At 41.1% G+C, this 22,241-nt stretch overlaps 1 protein-coding gene across 2 annotated transcripts in view; it reads left to right on the forward strand.

Moving 5' to 3' along the window:
- The first annotated feature begins 10,407 nt into the window (after window positions 1–10,407).
- CTR9 (CTR9 homolog, Paf1/RNA polymerase II complex component) overlaps window positions 10,408–22,241 on the forward strand; it is a 36,067-nt gene continuing 24,233 nt past the window's right edge. Inside the window, exons 1-6 of one of the 2 annotated variants that reach the window (XM_036918015.2) lie at window positions 10,408–10,604; window positions 11,838–11,936; window positions 13,925–14,164; window positions 14,643–14,760; window positions 15,226–15,315; window positions 18,187–18,335. In XM_036918015.2, the coding sequence (XP_036773910.2) occupies window positions 10,560–10,604; window positions 11,838–11,936; window positions 13,925–14,164; window positions 14,643–14,760; window positions 15,226–15,315; window positions 18,187–18,335 (741 nt within the window). In that variant the 5' untranslated portion in view covers window positions 10,408–10,559. The remainder of the gene's footprint in view (window positions 10,605–11,837; window positions 11,937–13,924; window positions 14,165–14,642; window positions 14,761–15,225; window positions 15,316–18,186; window positions 18,336–22,241) is intronic. The other variant, XM_036918014.2, reaches the window with a different exon arrangement.

Raw genomic sequence — 22,241 nt, forward strand, 5'->3', positions numbered from 1 at the left:
CTAATTGCTTTACCTTGATCTGGTGTACTCAGGCCCAAAATGGAGCATGGCATTCTGTGAACAGACCATTGCACAGTCATGCCAGCTGAAATAAAATCTTTGTACTCCCTCCAAAATTGGATCTACAGCTTAAAAATATTTTATTTAATCAGTGTCTGCTACAGTTTAGAGAAAAACAAAAAGCTGCCTGTAGTGTCAAGAGTTGCACTTCAAGTCCCAATTGTTGCCAGCTAATTTTCTCTCCATCCTGTCCTCTGATTCCTTGCAAACCCTCTTCCCCTACTTGCCCACTGAATGCTAGAATTCCTCAGAGCTTGGTCCTGGGCCCTATTCTTGTCACTCTACATTCTCTTTCTAGATTACCTCATCCAGTCCCGTTGGTTTAAATTTCATCTGTATGCCAGCAGCTCTCACACTTATTTCTCCAGCTCAGACACTGTCTTCTGAGTTTCTTATCTGTATATCCAACTGCCTGTCTGATTATCTGTCTCAGGGATATCAGAGTCAGGGCAAACCACATCTGAAATCCAACTAGTGATCTACCCTCACCCAAAGGGACTCCTCCACTAATCATTCCTATCTTGGAAAATGACATTTCATTCACTCAGTTGTTTGTACCAGAATCCTTCTTTATACTACTTTTCCAATGGCCCATATATACAATGCATTTGGAAGTCCATATGTATTTTTGTTTAATGCTCACTTGATACACCTTAAAATGTACTAAACAGTGTTTCCTAGAAATACTGTGCTGAGCTCTCAATATAGTGTACACTTACCACATGAAAGATGCAATCGAGCTGAATTTAAATTTTTTATTTATTTTTTAATTAATTAAAAATATTTAATTAAAATTTAAATTAATCTTGGATTTCCAAGATTTAGTATGAAACATTTATCTCAATTTTTATATTGATTACGTATTGAAATTATATTTATTTTGGATATATTGGGTTAAATAAAACATAGCACTAAAATTAATTCCATCTACTTTTTTTTAATGCAGCTACTAGAAAATTTTAATTACCTACCTAGTTAGCATTATTTTTGTATTGGACTGCTCAGCTCCAAACATTGAAATTGTTATGCAACTAATCAAAACATAAATTTAACAAAGCTTCCACTTAAAGGCTTTGAGGGAGGTGGGAGGAAACACAAACAAGTTGGTATTTTTTAAAGATAAATGTGTAACATGCTGAAGCTAGATTGAACTCTGGGCCCAGAGTGGATGAAGTATTGAGTTAAATAGGAGGCAACTGGAGGGGCGGAAGATGGCGGCGTGAGTAGAGCAGCGGAAATCTCCTCCCAAAACAACATATATCTATGAAAATATAACAAAGACAACCCTTCCTAGAATAAAGACCAGAGGACACAGGACAATATCCAGACCACATCCGCACCTGAGAGAACCCAGCGCCTCGCGAAGGGGGTAAGATACAAGCCCCGGCCCCGCGGGAGCCGAGCGCCCCTCCCCCCAGCTCCCGGCGGGAGAAGAGCAGGCAGAGCGGGAGGGAGACGGAGCCCAGGACTGCCGAGCACCCAGCCCCCGCCATCCGGGCCAGAGTGCAGGGCGCTCGATACTAGGAAAACAGGGCAGCAAGAACAGTGAGCAGGCACTGGAGGCTGGGCGACTGAGGGCATAAGAAAAGCGCGCGACCATTTTTTTTTGCTTTTTTGCTGCTTTGTTTTGGCGAGCGCTTTTTGGAAGTCTTAAAGGGACAGGGACCCCAATACTAGGGAAACAGGGCAGAAAGACCGGTGAGCAGAGGCCTGAGGCTGGCACCGGAGAATAAAGAAAAACGAACGACCACCTTTTTTTTTTTTAATTAAAAATTTTTTTTTTTTTTAAATTAAAAAAAATTTTGTTTTCTTGTTTTTTTTTATGGACGTTGTTTTGTTTTGGCGGGTGCTTTTTGGAAGTCGTAAAGGGGCAGGGCGGGTCACTTAATCCAGAGGTAGGGAATCCGGGATCTCTGGGCACCCTAACCCCTGGGCTGCAGGGAGCAGGGAGGCCCCTTACGGAGATAAATAGCCTCCCAGCAGCTCCTGCTCCAACGCGACTCCACCATTTTGGAGTAGCTGCCCAAGCCAGGCCATGCCCACAGCAACAGCGGAGATTAACTCCATAGCAGCCGGGCAGGAAGCAGAAACCCTGTCTGCGCGCAGCTGCGCAGCACAAGCCACTAGAGGCCGCTGTTCTCCCAGGAGAGGAGGGCCACAAACCAACAAGAAAGGAAGTCCTTCCAGCCGTCACTCGTCCCAGTTCTGCAGACTATTCCTATCACCATGAAAAGGCAAAGCTACAGGCAGACAAAGATCACAGAGACAACACCAGAGAAGGAGACAGACGTAACCAGTCTCCCTGAAAAAGAATTCAAAATAAGAATCATAAACATGCTGACAGAGATGCAGAGAAATACGCAAGAGAAATGGGATGAAGTCCGGAAGGAGATCACAGATGCCAGAAAGGAGATCACAGAAATGAAACAAACTCTGGAAGGGTTTATAAGCAGAATGGATAGGATGCAAGAGGCCATTGATGGAATTGAAATCAGGGAACAGGAACGCATAGAAGCTGACATAGAGAGAGACAAAAGGATCTCCAGGAATGAAACAATATTAAGAGAACTGTGTGACCAATCTAAAAGGAGCAATATCCGTATTATAGGGGTCCCAGAAGAAGAAGAGAGAGGCAAAGAGATGGAAAGTATCTTAGAAGAAATAATTGCTGAAAACTTCCCCACACTGGGGGAGGAAGTAATCAAACAGACCACGGAAATACACAGAACCCCCAACAGAAAGGATCCAAGAAGGGCAACACCAAGACACATAATAATTAAAATGGCAAAGATCAAGGACAAGGAAAGAGTGTTAAAGGCAGCTAGAGAGAAAAAGGTCACCTATAAAGGGAAATCCATCAGGCTAACGTCAGATTTCTCAACAGAAACCCTACAGGCCAGAAGAGAATGGCATGATATATTTAATACAATGAAACAGAAGGGCCTTGAACCAAGGATACTGTATCCAGCACGACTATCATTCAAATATGACGGTGGGATTAAACAATTCCCAGACAAACAAAAGCTGAGGGAATTTGCTTTCCACAAACCACCTCTACAGAACATCTTACAGGGACTGCTCTAGATGGGAGCACTCCTAGAAGGAGCACAGCACAAAACACCCAACATATGAAGAATCGAGGAGGAGGAACAAGAAGGGAGAGAAGAAAAGAATCTCCAGACAGTGTATATAACAGCTCAATAAGCGAGCTAAGTTAGGCAGTAAGATACTAAAGAGGCTAACCTTGAACCTTTGGTAACCACGAATTTAAAGCCTGCAATGGCAATAAGTACATATCTTTCAATAGTCACCCTAAATGTTAATGGGTTGAATGCACCAATCAAAAGACACAGAGTAACAGAATGGATAAAAAAGCAAGACCCATCTATATGCTGCTTACAAGAAACTCACCTCAAACCCAAAGACATGTACAGACTAAAAGTCAAGGGATGGAAAAACATATTTCAAGCAAACAACAGTGAGAAGAAAGCAGGGGTTGCAGTACTAATATCAGACAAAATAGACTTCAAAACAAAGAAAGTAACAAGAGATAAAGAAGGACACTACATAATGATAAAGGGCTCAGTCAAACAAGAGGATATAACCATTCTAAATATATATGCACCCAACACAGGAGCACCAGCATATGTGAAACAAATACTAACAGAACTAAAGGGGGATATAGACTGCAATGCATTCATTCTAGGAGACTTCAACACACCACTCACCCCAAAGGATAGATCCACTGGGCAGAAAATAAGTAAGGACACGGAAGCACTGAACAACACAGTAGAGCAGATGGACCTAATAGACATCTATAGAACTCTACATCCAAAAGCAGCGGGATATACATTCTTCTCAAGTGCACATGGAACATTCTCCAGAATAGACCACATACTAGGCCACAAAAAGAGCCTCAGAAAATTCCAAAAGATTGAAATCCTACCAACCAACTTTTCAGACCACAAAGGCATAAAACTAGAAATAAACTGTACAAAGAAAGCAAAAAGGCTCACAAACACATGGAGGCTTAACAACACGCTCCTAAATAATCAATGGATCAATGACCAAATCAAAATGGAGATCCAGCAATATATGGAAACAAATGACAACAACAACACTAAGCCCCAACTTCTGTGGGACACAGCAAAAGCAGTCTTAAGAGGAAAGTATATAGCAATCCAAGCATATTTAAAAAAGGAAGAGCAATCCCAAATGAATGGTCTAATGTCACAATTATCGAAATTGGAAAAAGAAGAACAGATGAGGCCTAAGGTCAGCAGAAGGAGGGACATAATAAAGATCAGAGAAGAAATAAAGAAAATTGAGAAGAATAAAACAATAGCAAAAATCAATGAAACCAAGAGCTGGTTCTTCGAGAAAATAAACAAAATAGATAAGCCTCTAGCCAGACTTATTAAGAAGAAAAGAGAGTCAACACAAATCAACAGTATCAGAAACGAGAAAAGAAAAATCACGATGGACCCCACGGAAATGCAAAGAATTATTGGAGAATACTATGAAAACCTATATGCTAACAAGCTGGGAAACCTAGGAGAAATGGACAACTTCCTAGAAAAATATAACCTTCCAAGATTGACCCAGGAAGAAACAGAAAATCTAAACAGACCAATTACCAGCAACGAAATTGAAGCGGTAATCAAAAAACTACCAAAGAACAAAACCCCCGGGCCAGATGGATTTACCTCGGAATTTTATCAGACATACAGGGAAGACATAATACCCATTCTCCTTAAAGTTTTCCAAAAAATAGAGGAGGAGGGGATACACCCAAACTCATTCTATGAAGCTAACATCACCCTAATACCAAAACCAGGCAAAGACCCCACCAAAAAAGAAAACTACAGACCAATATCCCTGATGAACGTAGATGCAAAAATACTCAACAAAATATTAGCAAACCGAATTCAAAAATACATCAAAAGGATCATACACCATGACCAAGTGGGATTCATCCCAGGGATGCAAGGATGGTACAACATTCGAAAGTCCATCAACATCATCCACCACATCAACAAAAAGAAAGACAAAAACCACATGATCATCTCCATAGATGCTTAAAAAGCATTGACAAAGTTCAACATCCATTCATGTTAAAAACTCTCAGCAAAATGGGAATAGAGGGCAAATACCTCAACATAATAAAGGCCATCTATGATAAACCCACAGCCAACATTATATTGAACAGCGAGAAGCTGAAAGCATTTCCTCTGAGATCGGGAACTAGACAGGGATGCCCACTCTCTCCACTGTTATTTAACATAGTACTGGAGGTCCTAGCCATGGCAATCAGACAAAATAAAGAAATACAAGGAATCCAGATTGGTAAAGAAGAAGTTAAACTGTCACTATTTGCAGATGACATGATACCGTACATAAAAAACCCTAAAGACGCCACCCCAAAACTACTAGAACTGATATCGGAATACAGCAAAGTTGCAGGATACAAAATCAACACACAGAAATCTGTGGCTTTCCTATATACTAACAATGAACCAACAGAAAGAGAAATCAGGAAAACAACTCCATTCACAATTGCATCCAAAAAAATAAAATACCTAGGAATAAACCTAACCAAAGAAGTGAAAGACTTATACTCTGAAAACTACAAGTCACTCTTAAGAGAAATTAAAGGGGACACTAACAGATGGAAACTCATCCCATGCTCGTGGCTAGGAAGAATTAATATCATCAAAATGGCCATCCTGCCCAAAGCAATATACAGATTTGATGCAATCCCTATGAAACTACCAGCAACATTCTTCAATGAACTGGAACAAATAATTCAAAAATTCATATGGAAACACCAAAGACCCCGAATAGCCAAAGCAATCCTGAGAAAGAAGAATAAAGTAGGGGGGATCTCACTCCCCAACTTCAAGCTCTACTATAAAGCCATAGTAATCAAGACAATTTGGTACTGGCACAAGAGCAGAGCCACAGACCAATGGAACAGACTAGACAATCCAGACATTAACCCAGACATATATGGTCAATTAATATTTGATAAAGGAGCCATGGACATACAATGGCGAAATGACAGTCTCTTCAACAGGTGGTGCTGGCAAAACTGGACAGCTACATGTAGGAGAATGAAACTGGACCATTGTCTAACCCCATATACAAAAGTAAACTCAAAATGGATCAAAGACCTGAATGTAAGCCATGAAACCATTAAACTCTTGGAAGAAAACATAGGCACAAACCTCTTAGACATAAACATGAGTGACCTCTTCTTGAACATATCTCCCCGGGCAAGGAAAACAACAGCAAAAATGAGTAAGTGGGACTATATTAAGCTGAAAAGCTTCTGTACAGCAAAAGACACCATCAATAGAACAAGAAGGATCCCTACAGTATGGGAGAATATATTTGAAAATGACACATCCGATAAAGGCTTGACGTCCAGAATATATAAGGAGCTCTCACGCCTCAACAAACAAAAAACAAATAACCCAATTAAAAAATGGGCAGAGGAACTGAACAGACAGTTCTCCAAAAAAGAAATACAGATGGCCAACAGACACATGAAAAGATGCTCCACATCGCTAATTATCAGAGAAATGCAAATTAAAACTACAATGAGGTATCACCTCACACCAGTAAGGATGGCTGCCATCCAAAAGACAAACAACAACAAATGTTGGCGAGGCTGTGGAGAAAGGGGAACCCTCCTACACTGCTGGTGGGAATGTAAGTTAGTTCAACCATTGTGGAAAGCAGTATGGAGGTACATCAAAATGCTCAAAACAGACTTACCATTTGACCCAGGAATTCCACTCCTAGGAATTTACCCTAAGAATGCAGCAATCAAGTTTGAGAAAGACAGATGCACCCCTATGTTTATTGCAGCACTATTTACAATAGCCAAGATTTGGAAGCAACCTAAATGTCCATCAATAGATGAATGGATAAAGAAGATGTGGTACATATACACAATGGAATACTACTCAGCCATAAGAAAAGGGCAAATCCAATCATTTGCAGCAACATGGATGGAGCTGGAGGGTATTATGCTCAGTGAAACAAGCCAAGCAGAGAAAGAGAAATACCAAATGATTTCACTTATCTGTGGAATATAAGAACAAAGGAAAAACTGAAGGAACAAAACAGCAGCAGAATCACAGAACTCAAGAATGGACTAACAGGTACCAAAGGGAAAGGGACTGGGGAGGATGGGTGGGTAGGGAGGGATAAGGGGGGAGAAGTAGGGGGGTATTAAGATTAACATGCATGGGGGGGTAGGAGAAAAGGGAGGGCTGTACAGCACAGAGAAGGCAAGTAGTGATTCTACAACATTTTGCTATGCTGATGGACAGTGACTGTAAAGGGGTTTATAGGGGAGACCTGGTATAGGGGAGAGCCTAGTAAACATAATATTCGTCATGTAAGTGTAGATTAGTGATAGCAAAAAAAAAAAAAAAAAAAAAGGGCAGTTCCTGTGTGGTAACCTCCAACGAGTTCTACACAAGGGTATAAAGGGCATATAAAAGTGTAGGCAAAGGGTCTGTTTGTGTTTATACAGAGGATCAAAGCCTAATTGGGCTACCCCGAAAATGAACTAAGATACAGTATGAAAAAGAACTTCCAACATCTGCACTCTCTGGAAGACTCATGCCAGAAGATGATCATCAAAAAACCCCAACAATGATCCACGCACTGCTACAGCTGTAGATGCACTCATCCCACCAGTTCCTGGACTTGCCATGGGAATGAGGAAGGAGATATCTAAGCTGGCCTGTGCATACAGTAAAACAACAAAATTGGACTGGATCTATACTGTTGGAACTCAACCAAGAATTTGGAGAAGTGCAAATTGTAGCGCTCCAAAATCTTACAACTACAAACTATTTACTGTTAAAAGAACATATGGCATGTGAACAGTCCCCAGGAATGGGTTGTTTTAATTTGTCTGATTTCTCTCAGACTGTTCAAGTTCAGTTGGACAATATCCACCATATCATAGATAAGTTTTCACAAATGCCTAAGGTGCCTAACTGGTTTTCTTGGTTTCACTGGAGATGGCTGGTAATTACAGATATGCTTTGGTTATGTAACTATACTCCTATTATGTTAATGTGTGTGTGCAATTTAAGTAGTAGCTTAAAACCTATACATGCTGAAGTTACTCTACAAGAAGATATATCAAAGAAATAATCAATCTTCCCATGTTTTCTTCCGCCTGCTACTTCTATAGCTTTTCTTCTTCCCTCCTAATTACAACCCTTAAATAGAATTCGTGCCTCATATCAAATTTACCGAGTATCATAATTCTTCCAAGTGGTAAAGATACCTCAAGACAAATGCTGGGCATAGAAGCCACAGGGCATAAATATGCAAAGAAGTAAAAAGCTAACTTTTTCAAACAATAAGGCTTCTCTCTCACTTACCAACTTCACATTTCCCTGTATGGCCCCGGAAGATGACTGGTTAGCCAGAGACGGGTAAGATTCCTCAAGGGAGGAACAACCTAAGACAGGCACAGTCGCAGGGGGGCCATCAGGTGAGAAATTGGGGATCAACAGAGGTGAGGCTTAGAACCTCACCCCCCCGTTCTGAGAGAAATCTTCTGCATACGTGGATGTTTTATTGCCCTGGTCTAGCTTGGATTAACACATAGTCTACAGGCACACACCTGATCATCTACATTTGCTCTCTTACAACACTAAACTATGTTTTCTACCTTTATCTTGTATCTACCTACCACTTCAGCATTTTATTAAAAATAATAATAATAAAGAGAGAAATGTGGTATCCACATATAAATCAAGTATAAAAGCCAAATGAGTATTCATATTTGAACTGACTGTTTAGAGTTCATAATGCATGAGCAAAACGGAAAGTTTCTGTGATGACTGCCCTTGTACTGTTCACTATGTAACTTATTCATTATGTAAGAATTTGTTCTACATGTAAAAACTTGTTTGTTATGCCTCAGAAGATTGGAGACTGACAAAAATTAGGCTTGGGGTGGATTAATGATTGTGCATTGAGCATTGACTGCCCTATACAGAATTTTATTGTCGTTAACAACCATTTGATCAATAAATATGAGAGATGCCCTCACAAAAAAAAAAAAAAAAAAAAAAAAAAAAAGGACAGACTTCCAATGGTAAAATAAATTAGTAACCGGGATGTAATGTATAGCATAAGGAATATAGTCAAGATATTGTAACAGCCTGGTAGGGTGATAGCTGGAACCTAGAATTATGTATATAAATGTTCTACCACTGTGTTGTACACTTGAAACTCATGTAATACTGTGTGTCAACTACCCTTCAATAGAAAAATAATTATTTAAAAAAAAAAAAAAAAAAAAACCCAAGCCAGCCAATCAGACTCCCTTCTAGTTGAACAATAAAGATCACTAACTGGAGTAGATTCAACCCAGAAGTGATACTATGAATAAAAAAATAAATAAATAAATAAAATAAATAGGAGGCAACTGCAATAATCCAGGAAGGAAAATAGTATTTCCTTCCTGGGCTAGAGAGATGGTGGAGATGAAGAGAAGACCGTACATTTGAGAGACACTTGGGAAGTAAAACTGCCACTGTTTACAAATTTACTTAATCAGATCCTTCTCTGATCCAATCAAAACATTGCTTGCAAGCAGATTTAATTATGTTATAATTTAATGAACAGTAATTAAAACCTATTTAATCAAATTCTGTAATATAATCAAAACATTGATTGTAGGCTTAATCAAATTCAACAATTTTATTGAAATCACAAATCCACCAGATTCTCACATGCTTCAAAACACACACACACAGAATACATGAGCTATCGCACTGATTACAGAATTCGTTATAACAACTGTACTTAAAAGTGATCACAAAGGTAGTACAGGTATGACTCACACCTAATAGCTGCTATTGACTAGCAACCAATGACTGGGTTGAGGAACGAAAGAATTATTCATGGCAATCTTAAGAAAACAAGTTGGCCAGGCCCACCCTCCAAGGGCCAAGACAAGGGCTCGGCGGCGGAGGCGGGCCCGTGGAGAGGGCTGCTAGAATTGGCCGTTGGTCTCGCGCCAGTCCGGCACTAGGCCCCGAACGCGCCTCCTTTGTTGCCCCGGCGGGTACGCCTGTGACGCGTGAAGTCCAGCGCGCGGCACGGCGCAGGTTGGACTCAGAAGCCGCAGGCCCACAGAGGTGACGGCTCGCTACGCGAAGCCATAGTCCTACAGTCCCGGTAACACCGAAACCGCAGACAGAAGACGGCGTCGGACAGAGCCCCCCAGCGGGGACTGCTTCCGGGGCAGGGGGCGGGGCTGCTGGAAGTGGCCGGACGCTGTCTGCGGCTCGTTGTTTAAGCGGCTGACGGGAAGGAGAAGGTTTGGCTCCGGCGGCGCCGCGGGGCGGCAGTCACGACCAGCCCTCAAGCCGCCGCTAGCCTCTGGACTGGCAGAAGCCAGGAACCCCGGCTGAGGAGCGGCGGGGCGAGACGCCCGCTGGCCTTCTGATCGCATCATGTCGCGGGGCTCCATCGAGATCCCCCTCCGGGACACTGACGAGGTAAGTGCCTAGTATGGGGGAGGGTTGGAGCCGTGAATTTGGACGGTCCCCTCCTCTCCCTTTCTCTCGACTTCATTTCGGAAGCGAGAGCACCCTCTCCTCTCGGAGTCAGATCGAAATCCCCAGCCGAAGCTCTTATCACCTCCTTCCCCAGCTCTTGCGCCCTCCCAGGCGGGGAACCCCATGTCCCCGCGGCCTCGGGTCCACCCCAAGGAGTTCTTGAAAGTTCCCCTCCAACCTGTTCGTATTTGACAGTACTCTGCTCCTTTCCTAATTCACGGGTGTTGGGGTGTGAGGGTCCCCGATAAACTGCAGAGCACCTCACAGATCAAAGGATCAAAGGTGGGCGCTGGTGTCACCGCCGTCTGTCTGCTGCCCACACTAGGTGTCTTTTTCTGGGATGTCACTCTTTCCCTTAGAAACTCGCGTCTGTCAGGGTGCGCTGTGTCCGCCACACAAGGCTCCATCGGCGAAGTAGAGACCTCCACGATACAGACGCTCCTGTGTGCTAACAGAATGACCCCCTCCCTTTCCGTGCCTCGGTCATGAGTGGCCTATGGCTTGTCTGAGTACAGCTCTCAGCATTCGTATTGTCTCACTGGATATCACCTACTCTTACTTTTGTTTGTATGATTGAGACACAGTATTGAGATATAATTCACTCACTGAAAAATCCAGGGTTTTTAGTAATATTCATAAAGTTGTGTACCCATCACTGCTGTCTAATTCCAGAACATTTCCTCCTGTTATTTTGGTGCCCACATTCAGGGGTGTCTGTGACACACAAATGCTGCCTCCATGATTAATGTGTACAGTGGCATTCAACTTTGCATTGCCTCCTGAATTGTGCTGAGAAAGGTGTCAGACCTATGGCATGAGTCTGTGGGCTGCTCATCTGCACTTTACCTGCATTATATGGTTAAGCAGGGTTTTGTTTGTTATTTTTGAGTAAGCAAAGCTTTTGTAGTATTTTGTAGTTCTGGTGATTTGAGGACAGTTAGCAGGATTTGTTTGCTGCTCTATGTTTTTACTTTAATATTACTATCTAACCTACTTGCATGTGCTCCTTAAACATTTCTTAACATATACTTGCTCAGCTCTGTTGAAAGTGAACACAGCCTTACAGATATCATATTCAAGTATATTAAAGAAAAGCATCAGTCAAAGGAGAAATGTAAATTAAAACAAACAAACAAACAAACCAGGAGTTAAAATCTGCATTTTCTGTTTTAGGTCATTGAACTTGACTTCGATCAGTTACCAGAGGGAGATGAAGTTATCAGTATTCTGAAACAGGAGCACACACAACTGCACATATGGATTGCTTTGGCGGTCAGTATTCATGTTACGTATTTTTTTAAATGTTGATTGGGAAAAGCATGTGGTTTCTGTTTTCAGATACAGTAATAGCCAGCTTGAGTGTGTGATAAATAAATTAATTGTACCATATGTATGGAAGTTAATTGTATTATCATCTGTAGGACAAAAATGCCAGTTTCCTAAATAATGTGCTACTCCACTGACAAATTAATACATACTGGTAAAGGAAATGCATTTAAGTTAAATATACTTAATTCTATATTGAGTGTTTGATTATTTAGTGATTATTATAGGTAAGATGCCCACAAAAAACAAGGTGCCATTATGCAAACATTTCTACCTTACATTGTTTCCTGTAACAATAAAACATTTCCCCCAAAATACTCTAGAAGGTGATTAGGTTCCAGGCTAACTCACAAAAGCCCTCTTGGATGAAGTTTATCTCGAGCTTAAGTTTTTTTATCCCGTTTGGTCCCTTCCATAACATAAATACTACTGGAGATACCCAGGAAAATTACTCAGAGAGCCTGAAATTCTAACACCCTCCCCCTTCCCCAGCCCCCATTGTATAATGATGCTTCCTTTTTATGGGAACATTATAGTAAACTATTATAGTTATATAATATAGTAAGTACTATAATCATTATTCCAAAGCAAGGGGTGCCTCTGGTCTCTTTCATAAAGATACAGAACAGAAAAGGCTCCTAATACTGTCTTGAAGGGTCAGATAAGTAGGTCTGGAATTGGGCTTGCATCCAGTGCCCAAACCTAATTCCAAGAGTTTCTCAGATACGGATTTACAGCAAAGTACTTTTAGTGACAAACAGTGCCTTCCTGCTTGAAGTGCTAAGTTTTCCTAGTCTGTGAAGGAAAAAAACCATTCATACTTTTGTCACACATTTTTTTTTTAATACAAATGTCTCCACTAGCAGCACTTACACAAAAAATTGGAATATTGGAGAATCAGCAGGGCAGCTGTGGTAAGGTAAATTGATGAAAGATTATGTATTATAGGTTATTACAGAGGAAAGAATGTAGGCTTTGGGATTAGAGAGGCCTTTGTTCAAATTCCATCTTGGCTGCTTACTAGCTATGTGACCTTACACAAATGATCTATCTATTGCACTTGCTTTTTTATGAGAATGTTAGTATTCACTTCAAGGGTGGTTGTACAGATTAATGTGTATGAAGCTCCTGGCAGAGTATGTGGCCCTATAGTAAGTGGTTGACAAATGATGGATATAACTTTTATTATTAATTATGGAACACATACCCAGGGAAGTTATTAAACAGGCCCAAAGTCAAATCAGTTTTGATAGATCTAGAACCAGATCCCAAGTTTTCCGTTTAGAATTCCTTTTATGTCTTAATATTGCTTTCTCTTGGGCTCTGAGTTAGTTTGAAATCAACTATTGCTAGGGAAGAAGTGAACTGGAAATATTTGTAGTGATTGTAATCTTTTTAAACAGCTTTCTTAGGTGTAAGTCACCTATAATAAACTACACATATTTAATGTTTACTACTTGAGAAGCTTTAGCATATGTATACACCTATGAAATTGTCACCACAATCAAGATAATGTGTATATCATCACTGCCAAAAATTTTCCTCCAAACTCTCCCCCACCTCCCACAGTGCCCAGGCAACCCCTGATCTGTTTTTGTTTTTTACCCGTGATATGTTTTTTGTTGCTAAAGTTTAGTTTGTGTTTCCTGTAGTTTTATATAAATGGAATCATACAGTGTATACTCTTTTTGGTCTGGCTTATTTCACTTGGCGTATTTTGAGATATATCCATGTTGTAGCATGTATCAGTAGGTCCTTTCTTTTTATTGCTGAGCGGTACCCATTGTACAGATATACCTCAGCTTGTTTGTCCATTCACCTGTTGATCAGCATTTGGGTTGTTTCCAGTTTGGGGCTATTACAAATAAAACTGCTATAAACATTTTTGTACAACATATGTTTTAGTAATTCTAATTTGATTCTTTGCCTTATAGCTGGAATACTACAAGCAAGGAAAAACAGAAGAGTTTGTAAAGTTGTTGGAAGCAGCACGGATTGATGGCAATTTGGACTACAGAGACCATGAAAAAGACCAGATGACTTGCTTGGATACATTGGCTGCTTATTATGTACAACAGGCTCGGAAGGAAAAGAATAAGGACAATAAGAAAGATCTTATTACCCAGGCAACCCTCTTGTATACAATGGCTGATAAAATTATTATGTATGATCAGGTAAAGAAGTCAGATTTCTTTGAATTTATGAAAGCAAAATGTATGTGATGGGCAACAGATTTTTTTTTAACTTTTCTTAAAATAACATGGTTAATATAAATAGTCAAAAAGAAGAGATATTTCTCATTAAAATTAGAATTTCTTTAGTCCTTGTACTGTTGAAATAATGTGGGCAAATTTAACACACAAAACTTATCCATATATTGAGTCAGTAATTCCAACATCTCCAGGTGAGTTTCAAGCATATTTTAAGGAGTTCTAACTTTTCTTTTTGTCATCTTCCCTGTCACCAAAGATTTGTATTTCAGGATAATTTCTCAATTTGTAATTAAGAATTGCTAATTGGTAGTTAAAATATATTACAGTTGATACAGGAATTTGTGTGATGCTCCACCTCCTTAGATGGTTTTCATTTTAGTGTTACACATTCATGTTAAAGTCTTGAAGTCAAATCTAAGATGATGCATTACTTTTTCAGAACCATTTGTTGGGAAGAGCCTGTTTCTGCCTACTTGAAGGTGACAAAATGGATCAGGCTGATGCACAGTTTCACTTTGTACTCAACCAGTCTCCAAATAATATTCCAGCCCTTCTTGGTAAGTCATTTTCAGCAGTCATCTTAGAAATCTATATTTTTCAGCACATGCCTAGAATATGTCTGTTTATAATAGCTCCTTAGTAACTGGTCTGGACCACAAAGTTGAAGAGCTTTATCTTAGTAAAAATGAAACTATTTGTAACAGATCATTGTTTCTGTTGAAATTACAGAAATAAAATATATACCAGTTAAGAATAATTTGTTATTCACTTCTAAAAGTCAGTAAACAATCTCTCTTTGGACAATTCTAAGCTATTTTAATTATCGTTTTATAACATTTAACCTAAAGACAGAACTGTTGTATCTATAGGCATAAATTTTTATGCCCTTATAGAAAACAAGTTTTAATATGAAATCTCAGTATTTCTTACTGAGAGATGTATCTGATTTAGGTGGTTAGTGTACAGCATGTGAGACTTGGGTTCTTTAATCAGTGCATGTTTATTTTAAAAAATCATTACAGGTAAAGCTTGCATTTCATTCAACAAGAAAGACTATAGAGGAGCTCTTGCTTACTATAAGAAAGCATTACGTACTAACCCAGGATGTCCAGGTAAGAGAAGAACTTTAGGTCTAAGCCGTGTATTATCCAACTTAAAATATTGAGGATTTGACAGTTGCTTATGAAAATTAGTTATGAAAAAATATGGTAGGATTGTTGAAATTCTTAAAAATTGAGGTACAGACAATAAAATGTACAAATCTTAGTGTACAGTTTCATAAATTTTGACATGTGTACACTCATGTAACCATCACCCAGATCAAGATACCAAACATCTTCAGTAATTTTTTTCCCTTCCCTTATTTCACCCATCTTCCCATCTCTCTCTTCTATGGTAACTAGTCTGTTTGTGTTTATGAGTCTGTTACAGCTTTGTTCATTATTTTGTTTTTTAGAGTCCACATATTAGTGAAATCATACGGTATTTGTCTTTCTCAATCTGACTTTTAATTCACTTAGCATAATACCTTTTAGGTCCATCTATGTTGTCACAAATGGCAAGATTTCATTCTTTTTTATGGCTGAGTAATATTCCATTTATACATGTATGGCATCTTTTTTTCCATTCATCTGTTGATGGACATTTAGGTTGTTTCCATACTTTGGCTTTCCAGTTTTGGTTTTCCATTATTTGTAAAAAAGGCTGAGAAAAATTTAGAGGTGCATATATCCTTCTGAATTAGTGATTTTGTTTTCCTAGGTTAAATTCCCACAAATGGAATTGCTGGATCTTATGATATTTCTATTTTTAGTTTTTTGAGAAACCAGAATTGAGGGTTTTTAAAAAATACTATGTCTGGTTGACAAGCTGAATAGTAGATCATATTATAATTTTTTTGCCCTATGCTATTTTTCTTTTCAAAATCCCATTCATTTAGCAAATTTTACTGAGTACCAACTATGTGAAAGGTGCTCTTCTATACCCAGGGAATGCAGCAATGAACCAAAGAGGCAAAAGTTCCTGTCCTCATGGAATTCATTTTCCAGTGGGGAAGATTAAATGAGTAGAATATATACTATGTCAGATATTGGAAAGGGCAAAGGAAAAATACACAGCAGAAAGGAGTGGGTATGAGAAGGCAGTGGGGGGTTTCTTGGAGAGGGTGAGCAGGTAAATGTATCACTGAAATAGTAACATTTGCATAAAGACCTAAAAAAACTAATAAGAGGGTTACAGATATATGGAAGAAGATTACTCTCAGAGAGAAGGAATAGGCGGTACAAAGATCCTGAGGAAAGAATGGGCCTGGGAAGTTTAAGGAATAGGGAGGAAGCCACTGTGGCTTGAAGAGGGAGAGAGAGAGAATGAGGAGGAGAAATATAGTAAGAACTGGGGTCAAAGATATAACCAGGGGGCAATCACGTGCATCACGGATTATTATAAGGACTTTAGCTTTTACTCTGAGAGACATAGGAAACCACTGGAGGGCTACAGAGGAATGAGTAACATGATCTGACTTAATATTTGAAAGGTTAATTTGAGCTTCTGGGTTGAGACTATAGAGTAGGACATAGGGGCAAAGAGAAATAAGGAGACCAGGTGGAAGACTATTGCAGTCATGCAGGTCAGAGATGAGTGTGACTTGCTCTAGGGTGGTAATAGTGGAGGTGCAAGTGGTTAAATTCTAAATATATTTTGAAGGAAGAACCAGTGGGGTAGGTGTGCTATGTGAGACAAAGGTGGAGTCAAAGGCAACTCCTTTGCATAAGCAATTGACAGAGTGAAGTTCATTTACAGCATTTGGAAAATAGTTCAAGAGGAACTTGTTTTAGTCCTGATAAGTTTGAAATGCTAGGAGGGCTGGAGTTCAGGAAAGAGGTCCAGGCTGAAGTCATTAATTTGGAAGTTGTCAACATCAGGTGGTGCATAGTAGCCATGAAACTGTCTGAGATCCCCAGGGGAGCAGTGTAGATAGAAAAGAGATCCAAGGATGAAGCCCTAGGGAAATCTGCCATTTAGAGGTCAGGGAAATGAGAAAGAACAGCCAGAACTGTAGGAGGAAAGGAGAGTAGGTGCAATGACCTTGAGGTCAAATGTAAAATATTTGCAGAAGGAGAGGGTGTCAGACAGTGTCAGATTCTGTTGTTAGGGCAAGTAAAACAGGGACCAAGATCGTTAGATTTAGCAGCCTACAAACCATTAGGGACCTTGATAAAAGCAGTTTTACTAGAATGGTGGGAGTGAGATCCTTCTGGAATGAATTCAAGAGAAAACAGAATGGAAGTTATTGGAGGCAGCAAGTGTAATTAGATTTCTCAAGTTTTGCTATCAAGGAATAAATAGGAATGGCTTAACAACTGAAAGGGAAATGGAAGCAAGAGAGGATTTCTTTTTTAAGATGGGAGAATGTAAGTGGATGATGATTTAGTGGGGAGGGAAAACTTGACACAGGAGAAATAAGGGAGGGTTGCTGGACCAGTGTCCTTAAAAGATGAGAAAGAGCAGGATCTAGTGACCAGTGGAGAGGTTGACCTTAAATAGGAACAGAGTTGTGTTTTGGCATGGCCTGTATATAATCATAACTGAAGGGATTGACAGTATGTGCCTGTAGTCAGTCACAATATGTAGAGCCTTAATGAAGCTTTTCATTCTCTGTTTAAAAGTTGCTCTTTGAAAATTAGATATGGAAGGTACAGTGTAGCCAGGAGTATTGGAAGAGAGGAAAAATACAAGTATTGTTAAACGTGTTCTGTTCTGTGGTGAGAGAGGTATCCATGATGCGGGGCACGGGCGTTGGGGAGAGAGGTCTAACCTCCAATGAAACCAAGTTTATGATACACCAAAATATTTTACAGCATAGTTGTACTGAGATTAATTCTGAAATTTTCCAATTCATAAACAGAATGTTTAAGCATTTTTTTCTTTCGAAACCTAATAGTACGGTAGTCTGACAGATTAAGTGACTTGATTTTATTTTTTAGCTGAAGTTCGTTTAGGAATGGGCCATTGCTTTGTGAAACTTAGCAAACTGGAGAAAGCTCGTCTGGCATTCAGTAGAGCCCTGGAACTCAATTCCAAATGTGTAGGAGCATTGGTTGGACTGGCTGTTCTAGAACTCAACAATAAAGAGGTATGTGAGTGAAAAAATTATCTCTCTTCTGACTAATTTGTTAGATCCACAGTCCCTTATCTAAAGTTCTTAAGGCCAGAGTGTTTTGGAAGTCAAGATTTCAGATTATAGAAATGTAATAATGGTGCCTGCACTGCATAATATGTAACACATCAGTTATTAGGACATAGCCCCAAATGCAAATTTATATTTCTATGGCAAAATGAATGACTGTTCACACTAATAGGATAGCCTCACACTTAACGTTTTGCTACCAAATGAGCTTGCTCCAAGATTACAAAAAAACTTTTGATTTTTTTAGAGGTTTTTGATTTCAGCATCTCAGATAAGGGATTCTAGACCGTTTATCAGTTTGGAATGCTTTTGATTGCAAGTAACAGAAAGCATACTAAAATGACTTAACATAAGGGTTTTTATTGTTTAATAAACCAGCTGTCTAAAGTCTCAGATTTGGCACATTAGTATCATCAAATGCAGGGCTTTATATCTTTCTGTCTTCCCTTAATATGTAGCTTTTCCCCCTATCTGTCACCTCAGAGTTGCAAGGTAGCTGCTGCATCTCCAGGCATTTCATTATTATATCACCCTTATAAGGAGGGAGGAAAGGGAAAGGATAAAAGGCTTTCTCATAGAGAAGTTTCTGCCCTACATTGAGAAAGAAGCTCCCCATCATGCTTCTGTTCATATATCATTGTCTAGACAGTGTAACCATGTTTCCCAGCCTCTGTACTGTTAGCACGGGCCGGATAATTCTTTAGTGTGGGGAGTTCTACTCTTTAGGATGTTTAGTAGTATCCCTGACCTCCGCCCACAGACTGCCAGCACATCCTCTAAGTTTTGCTAACCAAAAATGACCTTGCCCCCCATTGAGAACCACTGCCTTAGGCCAATCTCCAGAAATGAAGAATAGATTCTTTTGACAGGTTTAGATTAATCATGATTCATCTCCTGGGGTTGGAGAAGAGGAGGCAGCTTTCTTTCCTGAAATCAAAAGATCACAGGCTACAAAGTCTGGATTCTGTTAGCAGAGTAAAAGGGGTAAAATGATTGTTGAGTAATCCACAAACGTCTGCCACCCAAAAGACAGCTAGAATTGGTAAAACCAAAGGTTGCTCTTTGTGGGGGAAGTGGGAGACTAACTGAAAGGAAAGGAGCGACACACAGCAGCAATTCACCGGAGAATTCCGCTTTATTAGGAAAAGGTGTTGGGTTATATAGGAAGGGGCATGGGGTGATTGAGGTGTCACTTCTACGGGGCTGGTGGCTATTGGCTAGGTGCTGGGAGTGGGAGGGGGGAGAGAGGTGATTGGGCTTCAGGTGGTGCCGGCGGGAACCGAGGACTTGGAAGAGAAGCAGGAGGTTCGCCATCTTATGGGTGGGGGCCCTTCATTCCCCCCTTTCTCCTCTATGGGGTTGTGGACGTTGCTTTCTCTCTGACTGCTTCCTGCTGAACGGGGGCGGAGAAGGGAGTGAGGGCTTGAGGACTGGGAGGAAAGGGTTGATAGGACTCCCCACAGTAAGGACGAGTAGATGTGGACTTCTTCAGGTTGGAAATCAATGAAGGTTCCCTGTAACCATAGGTTGAGGACTTGTTGATTCTAATGGTGCCAAGAGGATACGGGTGCCAGAAGCCAGGCATCTGCGGCCATTGTTTCCAGGAACAGTTTCCAGTGGAGAGAGGGGTCCATCTCGGCGTGTGGTGAGGAGGTTACGTGAGGGTGAGGGATCTTCTGTGGCCAGAAGCTGATAGTTCCTGAGTAAAAGCTGGTTGAAAGTCTGATTAGAGATTTTACCAACTTGGGATTTGATAAACTTTACTATACAAGGTAAGAAGAGACAGGCGAGAAGAATGATTATTATAGGGCCTGCAATGGGCCACAGCCAGGTGAGGAAGGGGTTTGTTAGTATTGAAGAGAATGGGTTGGAGGAGTAATACTGTGGGTACCGGGAGTTACCCATGTAGTGAATGGCGCAAGACCAGTAGGGACATCTCTGTAGGTGTCTGGCCATCGCCTGCAACAGGCTTGTTTTTGGTCATAGAGGAAGCAGAGGTAGAGAGAATAAAGGTAGCTGCTAGTGAACACTTCGGTGGAGGGAGGAAAGTGGAGGTATAAAGGCACGGAGCAGCCTTTCAGAGGGCAGTCTGATGTGGCAATGAGGGCAGTAATTTTTGTTTGATGCTGTGTGTAAGTCTGTCTGACTTTGAATCGCCATACAAAGGAGGTTGGGGTGGCGGGGAAGACAATAGGAATGAGGAAAAAAAGCGAGAGAGAGCGAGGGAGCAGTAAAGGAGGAAAAAGTCATGATTCGGGTATGGATGGCAAAGGGGGTGAACGGGATTTTGGAGGAAAGAGGACAGTAAGGTCAGGAGTCTGGAGGGAGGGAGAGTCTGTAAACTTTTGTATGTTAAGAGACCCTTTAGGTGATGTGGGGACAGAATGGTAAGGGGCACCCCGAATGTCAGTTTATGAGCTTCCTTCTGCAAGAGCTGTCCAGCGGCTAATGCCCGTAGGCAGGGGGCCCATCCCCGAACTGTGGGGTCTAATTGCTTGGAAAGATAAGCTACTGGGGCAAAGGATGGGCCATAATATTGGCCTCGGACTCCTAGAGCTTGACTCGACCTCTCATGAATGTATAATGAGAAGGGCTTCGACAAATCAGGAAAATGGAGAGCTGGGGCTTCCACAAGGGCTCGATGGAGCTTAATGAAGGAGTGTTGGGGTGAGGAGGATAATGGTTCTTCAGGGGGACCCTTGCTGAGGTCGTATAGGGGTCTTGCCAACAGGGAGAAGTTAGGGATCCACGCTCTAAAATACCCAGCCAGGCCTAGAAAGGAAAGGATTTCTGTCTTGGTTTTGGGAACGGGCAGGTCAGAGAGGAGCCGTTTTCTAAGGTAATGGACTTTCTTTGTTGAGATAGAAGAAATCCGAGGTAAGTGACAGAAGGGGAAGAGATTTGAGCTTTGACAGGGGATACCTGGTAACCTCTGGAAGCTAGAAGGTTAAGTAGGGAGGCAGTGTCAAGTTGAGACTGTTCCCACGAGGGACTGCAGAGTAGAAGATCGTCCACGTATTGTAATAAGGTGGACTCGGAAGCCTTGTGGCAAAACTGTCCAAGTGAGTTGTTCAGAATGTCTTGTGTATGGGTCCGTCCAGGTGAAGGCGAAAAAATCTTGGGAGGGGGGGTCCAGAGGGATAGAAAAAAATGCGTCCTTGAGATCTAGGACTGAGAAGTGGGAGGCCGAGGCAGGGATCTGCAATAAAAGGGTGTATGGATTTGGGACTAAGGGATGGATAGGGACGATGGCCATGTTAATGAGGTGAAGCTCTTGGACAAGGCGGAAAGGTCCGTTGGTTTTTTTAACAGCTAATATGGGGGTATTAAACGGGGAGTGAGTGGGTCTGAGGTAATTTTTGTTTAAAAGATCTTGAATGATGGGTTGAAGGCCTATGAGGGCTGAAGTGGTTAGGGGGTATTGGGCCTGACAGATATACTGAGAGGGGTCACGTAATTTGATAGAGGCAGGAGGACATAGAGCCACGGAGGGGTTTGTAATGTCCCAAACTCTGGGATTTACAGGGTGTATGAGGGCGGAACTGGAGCTTTCATTGGGTAGAGGGGGGTCGTCGGCTATGAGGGCCATCAGAAAGGGAGTACTGGGGTCTGTGGGAGTGGATATAGTTATGGAAACATGGAGGAGAGAAAGGATGTCCCGTCCTAGTAAGGGGATGGGACACTGGGGCATAACCAGGAAGGAGTGGGAGAAAGGTATGGGATTGTCTTGGGTTGTGCATAAAAGGGGGGGGGGCTTAATGGGAAAATCTGTTTACCTCCTACCCCGACTATAGGAGTAATGGCAGGCGTGGTAGGGCCCCGGTATTCCCGCAAGACTGAGAAGGTGGCTCC

Source organism: Manis pentadactyla, chromosome 9 (genome assembly GCF_030020395.1).
Source record: "Manis pentadactyla isolate mManPen7 chromosome 9, mManPen7.hap1, whole genome shotgun sequence".
In the NCBI taxonomy this organism is placed as follows: Eukaryota; Metazoa; Chordata; class Mammalia; order Pholidota; family Manidae; genus Manis; species Manis pentadactyla.